At 64.6% G+C, this 14,362-nt stretch overlaps 3 protein-coding genes across 4 annotated transcripts in view; 2 read left to right on the forward strand and 1 right to left on the reverse strand.

Moving 5' to 3' along the window:
* Positions 1-4,924, forward strand: part of SART1 (spliceosome associated factor 1, recruiter of U4/U6.U5 tri-snRNP) — a 48,715-nt gene extending 43,791 nt beyond the window's left edge. Inside the window, exons 17-20 of the mRNA XM_082300323.1 lie at positions 674-809; positions 3,003-3,092; positions 4,032-4,153; positions 4,757-4,924. Coding sequence (XP_082156449.1) covers positions 674-809; positions 3,003-3,092; positions 4,032-4,153; positions 4,757-4,775 — 367 coding nt within the window. The 3' untranslated portion in view covers positions 4,776-4,924. The remainder of the gene's footprint in view (positions 1-673; positions 810-3,002; positions 3,093-4,031; positions 4,154-4,756) is intronic.
* On the reverse strand, positions 4,912-10,810 carry EIF1AD (eukaryotic translation initiation factor 1A domain containing). Of its 2 annotated transcripts, XM_082300329.1 has the most exons (6): positions 10,789-10,810; positions 10,572-10,665; positions 9,522-9,630; positions 8,067-8,175; positions 7,218-7,262; positions 4,912-5,585 (listed from the first exon to the last, which is right to left on the reverse strand). In XM_082300329.1, the coding sequence occupies exons 2-6, from the start codon at positions 10,656-10,658 to the stop codon at positions 4,997-4,999; spliced, it is 939 nt and encodes a 312-aa protein (XP_082156455.1). In that variant the 5' UTR covers positions 10,659-10,665; positions 10,789-10,810; the 3' UTR covers positions 4,912-4,996. The 2 variants fall into 2 exon arrangements, with proteins under 2 accessions (XP_082156455.1, XP_082156456.1); XM_082300330.1 differs by lacking the exon at positions 10,789-10,810 and having other exon boundaries at positions 10,578-10,694.
* A 1,180-nt stretch (positions 10,811-11,990) lies between these two features.
* Positions 11,991-14,362, forward strand: part of SF3B2 (splicing factor 3b subunit 2) — a gene marked incomplete at its 5' end in the record, with an annotated part of 46,115 nt that continues 43,743 nt past the window's right edge. The window contains 3 exons of the mRNA XM_082300266.1: positions 11,991-12,070; positions 12,187-12,374; positions 13,752-13,798. Of these exons, the coding sequence (XP_082156392.1) occupies positions 11,991-12,070; positions 12,187-12,374; positions 13,752-13,798 (315 nt within the window). The remainder of the gene's footprint in view (positions 12,071-12,186; positions 12,375-13,751; positions 13,799-14,362) is intronic.

The raw sequence follows: 14,362 nt of genomic DNA on the forward strand, positions 1-14,362 counted from the left end.
ACTCCCCCCAGTGTCCCCAGTGTCCCCAATGCCCCCCATTCCCCCCAGTGTCCCCCCAGTTCCCCCAATGTCCCCCCAGTCCCCCCAGTCCCCCCAGTGTCCCTGCTGTCCCCAGTGCCCCCATTCCCCCCACTCCCCCACTCCCCCCAATGCCCCCCAGTCCCCCCAATGTCCCCCCAGTGTCCCCCCACTCCCCCCAGTGTCCCCAGTGCCCCCCGTGTCCCCCCACTCCCCCCAGTCCCCCCAGTGTCTCCCCAGTGCCCCCAATGCCCCCCATTCCCCCCAGTGTCCCCCCATTCCCCCCAGTGTCCCCCCAGTTCCCCCAATGTCCCCCCAGTCCCCCCAGTCCCCCCAGTGTCCCTGCTGTCCCCAGTGCCCCCATTCCCCCTACTCCCCCATACCCCCAATGCCCCCCAGTGTCCCCCCAGTGCCCCCCAATGCCCCCCAGTGCCCCCCAGTCCCCCCAGTATCCCCAGTCCCCCCAGTATCCCCCCATTCCCCCCACTCCCCCACTCCCCCCAATGCCCCCCAGTCCCCCCAATGTCCCCCCAGTGTCCCCCCACTCCCCCCACTCCCCCATTTCCCCAATGCCCCCCAGTGTCCCCCCAGTATCCCCAGTCCCCCCAGTGTCCCCCCAGTGCTCCCAGTTCCCCCAGTACGGCGCTGTGGGCAGGGCCATCGATGACAAGTACAGCCGGCGGGAGGAGTACCGGGGCTTCACGCAGGACTTCAAGGAGAAGGACGGCTACCGGCCGGACGTCAAGATCGAGTACGTGGACGAGACCGGCCGCAAGCTCACCCCCAAAGAGGTGCCAAAGTGTCCCCAAAGTGTCCCCAAAGTGTCCCCAAACCCCCCTGGTGTCCCCAAAGTGTCCCCAAAGTATCCCCAAAGAGGTGCAAAAGTGTCCCCAAAGTGTCCCCAAACCCCCCTCCGTGTCCCCACCCCACCGGTGTCCCCAAAGTATCCCCAAAGTGTCCCCAAAGAGGTGCCAAAGTGTCCCCAAAGTGTCCCCAAAGTGTCCCCAAACCCCCCTGGTGTCCCCAAAGTGTCCCCAAAGAGGTGCCAAAGTGTCCCCAAAGTGTCCCCAAAGTGTCCCCAAAGTGTCCCCAAACCCCCCTGGTGTCCCCAAAGTGTCCCTAAAGTGTCCCCAAACCCCCCTGGTGTCCCCAAAGTGTCCCCAAAGTGTCCCCAAAGAGGTGCCAAAGTGTCTCCAAAGTGTCCCCAAAGTGTCCCCAAAGTGTCCCCAAACCCCCCTGGTGTCCCCAAAGTGTCCCCAAACCCCCCTCCGTGTCCCCACCCCGCCGGTGTCCCCAAAGTATCCCCAAAGTGTCCCCAAAGAGGTGCCAAAGTGTCCCCAAAGTGTCCCCAAACCCCACCAGTGTCCCCAAAACGTCCCCACCCCCCCGGTGTCCCCAACCCCCAAAGTGTCCTCAAACCCCCCGTGGTATCCCCAAAGTGTCCCCAGACCCCCCCCCCAGTATCCCCAGTATCCCCAGTGTCCCCCCTGATGTCCCCAATGTCCCCCCCCCCGTCCCCCAGGCGTTCCGGCAGCTCTCCCACCGTTCCCACAGGAAGGGCTCGGGGTGACCCCGATGTCCCCGATGGCCCCATGGTGTCCCCAATGTCCCCCCCGGTGTCCCCCAGGTGTTCCGGCAGCTCTCCCACCGTTCCCATGGGAAGGGCTTGGGGTGACCCCGATGTCCCCGTGGTGTCCCCAGTGTCCCCCTGGTGTCCCCAATGTCCCCTCGATGCCCCTGATGTCCCCCTGATGTCCCCAATGTCCCCCCGGTGTCCCCAATGTCCCCCCGGTGTCCCCAACGTCCCCCCGGTGTCCCCCAGGCGTTCCGGCAGCTCTCCCACCGTTCCCACGGGAAGGGCTCGGGCTGTCCCCGATATCCCCCCGATGTCCCCCCGGTGTCCCCAATGTCCCCCTGGTGTCCCCAACGTCCCCCCGGTGTCCCCGATGTCCCCCCGATGTCCCCATGGTGTCCCCGATGTCCCCTCGATGTCCCTGATGTCCCCCTGATGTCCCCAATGTCGTCCCCGGTGTCCCCCCGGTGTCCCCAATGTCCCCCCGATGTCCCCCTGGTGTCCCCAATGTCCCCCCGATGTCCCCCTGGTGTCCCCAATGTCCCCCCGTGTCCCCCCGGTGTCCCGCAGGCGTTCCGGCAGCTCTCCCACCGTTCCCACGGGAAGGGCTCGGGGTGACCCCGATGTCCCCCTGATGTCCCTGTGGTGTCCCCGGTGTCCCCCCGGTGTCCCCAATGTCCCCTCGATGTCCCTGATGTCCCCCCGGTGTCCCCGATGTCCCCAATGTCCCCCCGGTGTCCCCCTGGTGTCCCCAATGTCCCCTCGATGTCCCCCTGGTGTCCCCAATGTCCCCCCGATGTCCCCCTGGTGTCCCCAATGTCCCCCCGGTGTCCCTGTGGTGTCCCTGGTGTCCCCCTGATGTCCCCAATGTCCCCCCGGTGTCCCCCTGGTGTCCCCAATGTCCCCTCGATGTCCCCCTGGTGTCCCCAATGTCCCCCCGATGTCCCCCTGGTGTCCCCAATGTCCCCCCGGTGTCCCTGTGGTGTCCCTGGTGTCCCCCTGATGTCCCCAATGTCCCCCCGGTGTCCCCCTGGTGTCCCCAATGTCCCCTCGATGTCCCCCTGGTGTCCCCAATGTCCCCTCGATGTCCCTGATGTCCCCAATGTCCCCCCGTGTCCCCCCGGTGTCCCCGATGTCCCCAATGTCCCCCCCGGTGTCCCCAACGTCCCCCCGGTGTCCCGCAGGCGTTCCGGCAGCTCTCCCACCGCTTCCACGGGAAGGGCTCGGGCTGTCCCCGATATCCCCCCGATGTCCCCATGGTGTCCCCGATGTCCCCCCGGTGTCCCCGTGGTGTCCCCGGTGTCTCCCCGGTGTCCCCAATGTCCCCTCGATGTCCCCGGTGTCCCCCCAGTGTCCCCGATGTCCCCCCGGTGTCCCCGGTGTCCCCAATGTCCCCCCCGGTGTCCCGCAGGCGTTCCGGCAGCTCTCCCACCGCTTCCACGGGAAGGGCTCGGGGAAGATGAAGACGGAGCGGAGGATGAAGAAATTGGATGAGGAGGCGGTGAGGGGGGGCTGGGGGGGTCCGGGGGCTTTTTGGGGACCCCCCGTGCTCCCACTGGGGACCCCCAGCCCAGTTTTGGGGTCCCTCGTGCTCCCGCTGGGGCTTCAGATCCCAATTTTGGGGGTCCTGGGTTATTTTTGAGGTCGTTTTGCCCAAATTTTAGGCTCCTCCAGCCTCGATTTTGGGGTTCCCCGGAGTCTTTTGGGGTCCCCCCCAAGCCCCATTTTGGGGTTTCCTCCCCGGTTTTGGGGTGCAGCTCCGGTGACACCCCAGGAATGGGACAGGGAGGTCCCAATGGGGGGGAATTCCCTCAGGATTTTGGGTTCTTTGGAGTTTTTTCTCCAGGATTTTTGGGGTGTTCCCAGGGGTTTTTGGGGTGTCCCTGATTTTGGGGTCCCCCCATGTTTTTGGGGCGCAGCTGCTGAAGAAGAGGAACCCCAGTGACACCCCCGGGACCCTGGAAATGGGATTGGGGGGGGTCCCAATGGGGGATTCCTTTGGGAATTTTGGGGGGATTTTTGGGGGGGATTCCCAGGGGTTTTTGGGGTGTCCTTGATTTTGGGGTCCCCCCCCGTTTTTGGGGCGCAGCTGCTGAAGAAGAGGAACCCCAGTGCCACCCCTGGGACCCTGGAAATGGGATTGGGGGGGGAATGGGGGGAAGGATTCCTTTGGGATTTTGGGGAATTTTTGGGGAATTTTTGGGGGGGTTCCCAGGTTTTTGGGGTGTCCCTGATTTTGGGGTCCCCCCCCCCCGTTTTTGGGGTGCAGCTGCTGAGGAAAAGGAACCCCGGTGCCACCCCTGGGACCCTGGAAATGGGATTGGGGGGGGAATGGGGGGAAGGATTCCTTTGGGAATTTTGGGGGGATTTTTGGGGGGGGTTCCCAGGGGTTTTTGGGGTGTCCCTGATTTTGGGGTCCCCCCCCGTTTTTGGGGCGCAGCTGCTGAAGAAGATGAGCTCCAGTGACACCCCCCTGGGCACGGTGGCGCTGCTGCAGGAGAAGCAGCGGGCACAGAAGACGCCGTACATCGTCCTGAGCGGCTCCGGCAAGAGCATGAACGCGTGAGGGACTGGGAGCACTGGGACAGACTGGGAGGGGGGCTGGGAGGGACTGGGAGGGACTGGGAGGGGGGCTGGGAGGGACTGGGAGCACTGGGAGGGACTGGGACGGACTGGGAGCACTGGAACCCACTGGGACGGACTGGGAGCACTGGGAGGGACAGGGAGGGGGCTGAGAGGGACTGGGAGGGACGGGAAGGGGGCTGGGAGGGACTGGGAGGGACTGGGAGCACTGAAATCCACTGGGACGGACTGGGAGCACTGGGACGGACTGGGAAGGGGGCTGGGAGGGACTGGGAGCACTGGGAGGGAGGCTGGGACAGACTGGGAGCACTGGGAGAGACTGGGAGGACTGGGATGGACTGGGAGCGACTGGGAGCACTGGGACAGACTGGGAGGGACTGGGACGGACTAGGGGGGACTGGGAGCACTGAGACGCACTGGGAGGGATGAGGAGGAGCTGGGAGGGCGGCTGGGGGCACTGGGACAGACTGGGAGGGAGACTGGGAAGGCACTGGGAGACAACTGGAAGCACTGGGAGGGGACTGGGAACACTGGGAGTGGCACTGGGAGCACTGGGACACTGACCCTCTTTTTTCTTTCCAGGAACACCATCACCAAGTGAGGGTGCGGGGACACCCTGGGGACACCCGGGGACACCCGAGGGACACCTTTGGGACCTTTGGGGACACCCAGGGACACCTTTGGGACCTTTGGGGACACCTTTGGGACCCCCCGCCCGCGCCTGGGGACAATAAAAGCCTCTCTGGAGTCTCTTTAGTGTCACCGCGTGTCACTGGGGGGGGGGGGACACACCCAGAGCCTCCCCAGTACCACCAGTGCCCTTTACTGGGGACCGGCCCCCCCGGCGCCGCTGTCCTGGTCCCCATCGTCCTTCGGCTGCGGGGCCGCGGCCCCCGGGGGGGCCCCGGTGTCGTTCACGGTGTCCCCGGTGGGGTCCCCGGTGTCCTTTGTGGGGTCCCCGGTGTTGTTCCCGGTGTTGTTCGTGGTGTCCCCGGTGTCCCCAGTGTCCTTTGCGGTGTCCCCGATGTCCTTGCCGGTGTCCCCAGCGTCCTCTGTGGGGTTCCCTGGGTGTCCCCGGCTGCCGTGCTCCGAGCTCTCCCCAGCGCTGTTCCCGGTGTCCCCGGTGGTGTCCCCGGTGGTGTCCCCGTCACTGTGCCCGGTGTCCTCCTCGCTGTCCCCGGTGTCGCTGTCCCCGTCACTGTCCCCGGTGTCACTGTCCCCGTCACTGTCCCCGGTGTCGCTGTCCCCGTCGGTGTCCCCGGTGTCGCTGTCCCCGTCGCTGTCCCCGGTGTCGCTGTCCCCGTCGCTGTCCCCGGTGTTGTCCCCGTCGCTGTCCCCGGTGTTGTCCCCATCGGTGTCCCCAGGGGTCCCCCCCCGGTTGGTGTTCACAAAGAGCCCCCCAGGGCCGTCACTGCCCCGGGGACAGGGGGGGTCACACCGGGGGGGTCACAGTGTCCCCAGTACGGCCCCAGTATGGCCCCAGTATGGCCCCAGTATGGCCCCAGTGTGTCCCCAATGTCTGCAGTGTGGCCCCAATGTGTCCCCAGTATGGCCCCAGTGTGTCCCCAGTATGGCCCCAGTGTGTCCCCAATGTCCCCAGTATTTCTTCAGTGTGTCCCCAGTATGGCCCCAGTGTCCCCAGTATGGCCCCAGTGTGTCCCCAATGTCCCCAGTGTGTCCCCAGTGTGTCCCCAATGTCTGCAGTGTGGCCCCAATGTGTCCCCAGTATGGCCCCAGTGTGTCCCCAGTATTTCTTCAGTGTGTCCCCAATGTCCCCAGTGTGGCCCCAGTATGGCCCCAATGTAGCCCCAGTATGGCCCCAGTGTGTCCCCAGTGTGTCCCCAATGTCTGCAGTGTGGCCCCAATGTGTCCCCAGTATGGCCCCAGTGTCCCCAGTGTGTCCCCAGTATGGCCTCAGTGTGTCCCCAATATCCCCAGTATGGCCCCAGTGTGGCCCCAGTATGGCCCCAGTGTGTCCCCAGTGTGCTCTCAGAGTGTCCCCAGTATGGCCCCAGTGTGTCCCCAATGTCTGTAGTGTGTCCCCAGTATGGCCCCAGAGTGTCCCCAGTATGGCCCCAGTGTGGCCCCAGTGTGCCCCCAGTATGGCCCCAGAGTGTCCCCAATGTCCCCAGTGTGGCCCCAGTGTGGCCCCAATGTCCCCAATGTGTCCCCAGTATATCCCCAGTGGCCCCAGTGTGTCCCCAGTATGGCCTCAGTGTGTCCCCAATATCCCCAGTATGGCCCCAGTATGGCCGCAGTGTGCCCCCAGTGGCCCCAGTGTGTCCCCAGCATGGCCGCAGTGTGCCCCCAATGTCCCCAGTGTGTCCCCAGTATGGCCTCAGTGTGTCCCCAATGTGGCCCCAGTATGGCCCCAATGTCCCCAGTATTTCTTCAGTGTGTTCCCAGTATGGCCCCAGTGTGTCCCCAATGTCCCCAGTGTGGCCCCAGTGTGTCCCCAATGTCCCCAGTGTGGCCCCAGTGTCCCCAGTGTGTCCCCAGTGTGGCCCCCCCCAATCACCCCAACCCCCCTCATTATCACCCCCAATTAACCCCTCGTTATCACGCCCCAACCCCCCCAATTAACTGCTCGTTATCACCCCCAATTAACCCCGATCACCCCCAACCCCCCATTACACCCTCATTATCCCCCCAATTTATGCCCCTCCCCCCTTTCTGCCCCTCCCCCTTTCTGCCCCTCCCCCACTCTGTGCCCCTCCCCCCTTTCTGCCCCTCCCCCCATTGTGCCCCTCCCCCCTTTCTGCCCCTCCCCCCATTGTGCCCCTCCCCCCTTTCTGCCCCTCCCCCCTTTCTGCCCCTCCCCCACTCTGTGCCCCTCCCCCCTTTCTGCCCCTCCCCCCATTGTGCCCCTCCCCCCTTTCTGCCCCTCCCCCTTTCTGCCCCTCCCCCTTTCTGCCCCTCTCCCTTTTCTGCCCCTCCCCCATTGTGCCCCTCCCCCCATTGTGCCCCTCCCCCTTTCCGCCCCTCCCCCACTCTGTGCCCCCCATTTTGCCCCTCCCCCCCTTTCTGCCCCTCCCCCACTCACCCCTCCCGGGGGTTTTTCCTCTCCAGGGGCGCGAAGGCCTCGGGCCTGGGTGGGGGAGGGGCAGGGTGGGGTCACTGGGAGGGACTGGGAGCACTGGGAGGGGCTGCCCCTCCCCCCAAGGGGGGTCCTACCGCAGCCCTGGGGGGGGGGAGGGGAATTTGGGGGGGGTTGGGGGTATTTTGGGGGGGTTTTGGGGTATTTTGGGGGGGTTGGGGTATTTTTTGGGGTATTTTGGGGGGTTTTTGGGGTATTTTGGGGGGGTTTTGGGGCGGGGGGGTCCTACCAGAGCCTGGGGGGGGGGGGGTGGGGTATTTTTGGGGGTTTTTGGGGTATTTTGGGGGATTTTTGGGGTAGGGGGGTCCTACCAGAGCCTGAGGGGGGGGGGGTTTGGGGTATTTTTGGGGGGTTTGGGGGTATTTTGGGGAGGTTGTTGGGGTATTTTGGAGGGTTTTTGGGGTGGGGGGTCCTACCAGAGCCCCTGGGGGGGTTGGGGTATTTTGGGGGGTTTTTGGGGTATTTTGGGGGGGTTTTGGGGTGGGGGTTCCTACCAGAGCCCCTGGGGGGGGGGATTTGGGGTATTTTTGGGGGGTTTGGGGGTATTTTGGGGAGGTTGTTGGGGTATTTTGGGGAGGTTTTTGGGGTATTTTGGGGGGTTTTTGGGGCAGGGGGTCCTACCAGAGCCCCTGGGGGGTTTTGGAGTATCTTGGGGAGGTTTTTGGGGTTTTTGGGGGGGTTTTTGGGGCAGGGGGGGGTCCTACCAGAGCCCCTGGGGGGGTTGGGGTATTTGGGGGGGTTTTGGGGTATTTTGGGGGGGGTTTTGGGAGGTTTTTGGAGCGGGGGGGGTCCTACCAGAGCCCCTGGCGCTGCAGCGAGCGCACGTGGGGGGGGAGCAGCACCAGCGAGATTTCGGCTTTGACCTTTGACCCCTCCTCGATGGGGTCCACGAGCAGGAAATCACCTGGGGGGGGGGGGGACGACAGAGGGGTCACCGAGGGGTCACCGAGGGGTCACTGAGGGGTCACCGAGGGGTCAGGGGGACACAGGGACAGGTGACAGCACCCAGGGTGGGAAGGGGGTGGCACAGGAACAGTGGGGGAGGGCAGGGGGGCAGTGCCAGGGTGACAATGAGAGGGTGACAACGACAGGGACAGTGACAGGGTGGCAGTGCCAGGGTGACTGACAGGGTGACAGTAGTAGGGTGACGGTGACAGGGTGATGGTAGGGTGACAATGATAGGGCGGTAGTGGTAGGGTGACAGTGACAGGGTGACAGTGACAAGGTGACAATGAGAGAATGACAATGAGAGAGTCACAATAAGAGGGTGACGAGGTCAGGGTGACACTGACAGGGTGACAGTGACAGGGTGACAGTGAGAGGGTGACAGGGTGACAGGGGCAGGGTGACAAGGTCTGGGTGACAGGGTGACAGGGTCCGGGTGACAGTGAGAGGGGGACAGTGAGAGGGTGACAGGGTGACAGTGACAGGGTGACAGGGTGACACTGGCAGGGTGACACTGACAGGGTGACAGCGTCACTCACCTCTCTTGATCCAGATGTGCCGCCGGAAGTGCGGCGGCAGCGACAGGGTGACAATGACAAGGTCAGGGTGACAATGACAGGGACAGGGTGACAGTGACAGGGTGACAGTGACAGGGTGACAGTGACAGGGTGACAGGGGCAGGGTGACAGGGGCAGGGTGACAGGGTGACAGTGACAGGGTCAGGGTGACACTGACAGGGTGACAGCGTCACTCACCTCTCTTGATCCAGATGTGCCGCCGGAAGCGCGGGGGCAGTGACAGGGTGACAGTGACAGGGTGACAGGGTCAGGGTGACAGGGTGACAATGACAGGGACAGGGTGACGGGGTCAGGGTGACGGGGTCACTCACCTCTCTTGATCCAGATGTGCCGCCGGAAGCGCGGGGGCAGTGACAGGGTGACAGTGACAGGGTCAGGGTGACAGGGTGACAGGAGCAGGGTGACAGGGACAGGGTGACAGGGTCAGGGTGACAGGGTGACAGTGACAGGGTGACAGTGACAGGGTGACAGGGACAGGGTCAGGGTGACAGGGTGACAGTGACAGGGTGACAGGGACAGGGTGACAGGGACAGGGTGACAGGGTCCGGGTGACGGGGTCAGGGTGACAGCGTCACTCACCTCTCTTGATCCAGATGTGCCGCCGGAAGCGCGGGGGCAGTGACAGGGTGACAGTGACAGGGTGACAAGGACAGGGTGACAGGGTGACAGTGACAGGGTCCGGGTGACGGGGTCAGGGTGACGGGGTCAGGGTGACGGGGTCACTCACCTCTCTTGATCCAGATGTGCCGCCGGAAGCGCGGGGGCATGCTGGCCAGGAACCGCGTCCCCTCGGCCGTCTCCACCTCGTGCAGGTTGTTCCCCGGGGTCCCCAACACCTGCGGGGTCACGGGGGGGGAGGGGTCGGGGCCTTGTTCCCCCCCCCGGCCCCTTGGAGTCCACTCTGTCCCCCCCCAGTGCCCTCAGTACCCCCCCAGTGCCCCCAATATCCCCAGTGCCCCCCCAGTGTCCCCAATATCCCCAGTGACCCCCCCAGTGTCCCCAGTGCCCTCCCAGTGCCCCCTCAATATCCCCAGTGCCCCCCCAATGTCCCCCCAATGTCCCCATTCCCCCCCAAGTGTTCCCAGTGTCCCCCCCCAGTATCCCCAGTCACCCCAGTATCCCCATTCCTCCCCATTATCCCCAGTGCCCTCCCAGTGCTCCCAGTGCCCTCCCCAGTCCCCCCAGTGCCCCCATTCCCCCCCAGTGCCCCCATTCCTCCCATTCCCCCCCAGTCCCCCCAGTCCCCCCAGTGCCCCCATTGTCCCCAGTGCCCCCATTCCCCCCCAGTGCCCCCATTATCCCCAGTGCCCCCCATTATCCCCAGTGCCCCCCAGTCCCCCCAGTGCCCCCATTATCCCCAGTGCCCCCATTCCCCCCCAGTGCCCCCATTATCCCCAGTGCCCCCATTATCCCCAGTCCCCCCCAGTGCCCCCCATTCCCCCCCAGTGCCCCCATTATCCCCAGTGCCCCCAGTATCCCCAGTGCCCCCCATTCCCCCAGTCCCCCCCATTCCCCCCCAGTGCCCCCATTATCCCCAGTGCCCCCATTCCCCCCCAGTCCCCCCCAGTGCCCCCCATTATCCCCAGTGCCCCCAGTATCCCCAGTGCCCCCCATTCCCCCAGTCCCCCCCATTCCCCCCCAGTGCCCCCATTATCCCCAGTGCCCCCATTCCCCCCCAGTCCCCCCAGTGCCCCCATTATCCCCAGTGCCCCCATTCCCCCCCAGTGCCCCCATTATCCCCAGTGCCCCCCAGTGCCCCCATCCCCCCCGGCCTCACCCTCACCACGCTCTGTCCCTCCGCGGGCTGCACGCGCTCCTCCAGCAGCTGCTGCACCACGTGCTTCCGCTTCGTGGCGCGCGACATCGCGGGGCTGGGGGGGGCACGGGGGGGGGTCAGGGACCGCCGTGGGTGGGGGAGGGGCTGGGGGAACCCCCCGGGACCCCCCCCCCGGCCCCGCCCCTCCCCCTCCCCCCACAGCGCAGCGCGCGCTCACCTGCGGCGGCACTTCCGGGTGCGAGCGGCGGCGGCGGCGGCGGTGACGTCACTTCCGGGCAGGAAGGCCGGGGGGGATAGAAGAGGCCACGCCCATCAAAGGCGGGGCACAATAGGGACACGCCCACAAAGGGGGCGTGGTTTCACCCCGCGCGCTCCGTTGTGGGCGTGGTTTGTTATGGGGACACGCCCACAAAGGGGGCGTGGTTTCACCCCGGCGCGCGCTCTGTGGTGGGCGCGGTTTGTCCTGAGGGGCGGGGTCGCCAAAAATGAATGGCGGGGCCAAGCGGATGGGCGTGGCTATGCAAATGAGCGCGGGATCGCGCGCGGAGAGCGGTGGGCGGGCTCATGCAAATGAGCGCGCGCTGCCATGCAAATGAGCGCTGCTTTGGCGCCGTGCGAATAGACGGGGGTGAGGCGATGGGGAAAGGGGCGGGGCTATGCAAATGAGGGGTTAAACCATGCTAATGAGCAGGGCGTGTCCTGTGGGCTGCGGGTGAATCCACGGCGGCGTGGTGGGCGCGTGCTGTGGTTTGGCCGAATTTAGGGATGTATCCTCTGAGAGAAGGCGGGATCACCGCTCCCCCTCCCAGGTTGGGCGAAAAAAAGTGAATTTTTCCCAAAGAAAAGTGAAGGAGATAAAACTGATTATTTACCGAACACACGGGAAAGGAAATAATGTTGAATGGTAAAATGTTCCGCTGTAAAAACCTGGGAAAGTGTTAAAATCCTCCCTTTGGTCTCCTCGGAGCCGGGGCCAGGCCCTCTGTGCCCGCTGGAAAGTCCTCCCGATGTGCTCTGATGTCACAGCGATCAAGCAGCCCAGTAGAAAAGGGAGAAAATCCGAAATTCCAGAGACGGAAAACATTGAACTCTCGGTGTTTCTGTGGAGAACAAGAAACTGGAAAAACTGGTCAAAAGCTGACTGGAAAGCAGCAAGCCGGGCGCTTCCTCGCTCCCCTGCTGCAGCTGGGGGGGAAAAAATCTGCTATTTTTAGGTAATTTTGAACGAGCTGCAAACGGCTTTGAGAAAGTTCTGCTCAGTTTTTCCTTTTTTCTCTCCGTCTCAGTTTGAAAGCACAGAAAGGCACAAAAATGAATTCTTGAGCCTAGGCAGCGATACGGGATATACAAAGCACCGCGGTGACGTCACTACAACAGCGCTTACGTCGCCACCTCCCACAGCGCCCCAACAGCGCCTACATGACGTCACCACAGCAGCGCTTACGTCGCCACCTCCCACAGCGCCCCAACAGCGCCTACATGACGTCACCACCTCTCCCGTGACGTCACCACCTCCCCGGTACCCCACCAGAGCCGCGCTGGCCCCGCCCCTTTTGCCCCCCGTGACGTCACCACGCACGGCGCGGCTCCGCGCTCTCTGATTGGCCGCGGGGCGCGCGGCGGCGGCGGGGCCAAGATGGCGGCGGAGCGCGCGGAGGCGGCGGCGGGAGCGGGCGGCGGCGCCGGGGGCGGGCCCGGGGAGCCCCCTCAGGGACCCCCGCGCCGGGGAGCGCTCGCCCTACGCGGGCTGGGCCCACCCCGAGCTCCAGGCCACGCTCGCCGGCATCGGAGCCCCCGCGCAGGGTGCGGGGACCGGGGGGGAGGGGAAGGGGGGGGGGGGGGGGGATTCGTGAGGGGAGTGAGGGGGGAGGGGGAGGAGATCTGAGGGGCGGTGGGGGAATTGGGGGGGGTCTGGGGGGCTCCTGAGGGGATTTGGGGGTCTGGGGGGCTCCTGAGGGGATTTGGGGGTCTGGGGGGCACCTGAGGGGATTTGGGGGGGTCTGGGGAGCTCCTGAGGGGATTTGGGGGTCTGGGGAGCTCCTGAGGGGATTTGGGGGTCTGGGGGCTCCTGAGGGGATTTGGGGGGTCTGGGGGGCACCTGAGGGGGGAGGGGGAGGAGATCTGAGGGGCGGTGGGGGAATTGGGGGGACTGGGGGGCTCCTGAGGGGAAAACGGGGGTCTGGGGGACTCCTGAGGAGATTTGGGGGGCACCTGAGGGGGTGGGGAGGGAGAGCTGAGGGGCGGCGGGGGAATTTGGGGGTCTGGGGTCACCTGAGGGGATTTGGGGGGTCTGGGGGGGTTGGGAGGGAGATCTGAGGGGCGGGGGAGGAATTGGGGGGTTTTGGGGGGTTCCTGAGGGGATTTGGGGGGGTCTGGGGGGCACCTGAGGGGGTTGGGAGGGAGATCTGAGGGGCGGCGGCAGAATTGGGGGGGTCTGGAGGATACCTGAGGGGATTTGGGGGGGTCTGGAGGATACCTGAGGGGATTTGGGGGTCAGGGGGGCACCTGAGGGGATTTGGGGGGCACCTGAGGGGGTCAGGAGGGAGACCTGACTGGGGGGGGGGGAATTGGGGCGTTTTAGGGGGCTCCTGAGGGGATTTGGGGGCTCTGGGGGGGTTGGGAGGGAGATCTGAGGGGGGGGGGGAGGAATTGGGGAGTTTTGGGGGGCACCTGAGGGGATTTTGGGGGTCTGGGGGGGCACCTGAGGGGATTTGGGGGGGTCTGGGGTCACCTGAGGGGATTTGGGGGTCAGGGGGTCACCTGAGGGGATTTGGGGGGCACCTGAGGGGTCAGGAGGGAGATCTGAGGGGAGGGGAGGAATTGGGGGGTTTTGGGGGGCACCTGAGGGGATTTTGGGGGTCTGGGGGGCACCTGGGGGGGTTGGGGGGCACCTGGGGGGGTTTTAGGGGTGCTGGAGGAGGTTTTGGGGTCATTTGGGGGGATTTTCGGGAGCCCTGAGGGGGGTCAGGAGTGGCTGGGGGGTTTTGGGGGGGGGGTCCCTGGGGTTATTTGGGGGATGTTGGGGGGTCCCTGGGGGGGATTATTGGGGTCCTGAAGGGTCTCGGGGGGGTTCAGGGGAGGGAGGGGAATTTGGGGGGGGGTCTTTAGGAGGGAAAAGAGGGGGGTTGGGGGCTGTGGGGAAGAATTTGGGGGTCCTTGACCCCCCCCCGTGCCCCCCAGGGACCCGCGAGGAGCTGCTGGAGCGGCTCCAGGCCTACACCCTGCAGGTGAGACCCCCAAATTGGGGGAGCCCCCTCCCCAATTTCCCCCCTCCCCTAAATGTTTGTGTCCCCTTTTGGGGGGGGGGGGGACACGACTCATTTTTGGGGGGGTTTAATGTGATTTTGGGGGGTTTGATGTGATTTTGGGAGGGTTTAATGTGATTTTGGGGGGGTTTAATGTGATTTTGGGGGGGTTGTGTGATTTGGGGGGGTTTTATGTGATTTTGGGGGGGGTTGTGTGATTTTGGGGGGGTTAATGTGATTTTGGGAGGGTTTAATGTGATTTTGGGGGGTTTTATGTGATTTTGTGGGGGTTTAGTGTGATTTTGTGGGGGTTTAGTGTGATTTTGGGGGGTTTAGTGTGATTTTGGGGGTGTTTAATGTGATTCTGGGGGGGTTTAGTGTGACTTTGGGAGGGTTTAATGTGATTTTGGGGGGGGGTTGTGTGATTTGGGGGGGTTAGTGTGATTTTGTGGGGGTTTTGTGTGATTTTTGGGAGGGTTTAATGTGATTTTGGGGGGGTTTAATGTGATTTTGGGGATGTTTAATGTGATTTTGGGGGGGTTTAAT

Source organism: Coloeus monedula (assembly GCF_965178545.1).
Source record: "Coloeus monedula genome assembly, chromosome: 39".
NCBI classification, from domain to species: Eukaryota; Metazoa; Chordata; class Aves; order Passeriformes; family Corvidae; genus Coloeus; species Coloeus monedula.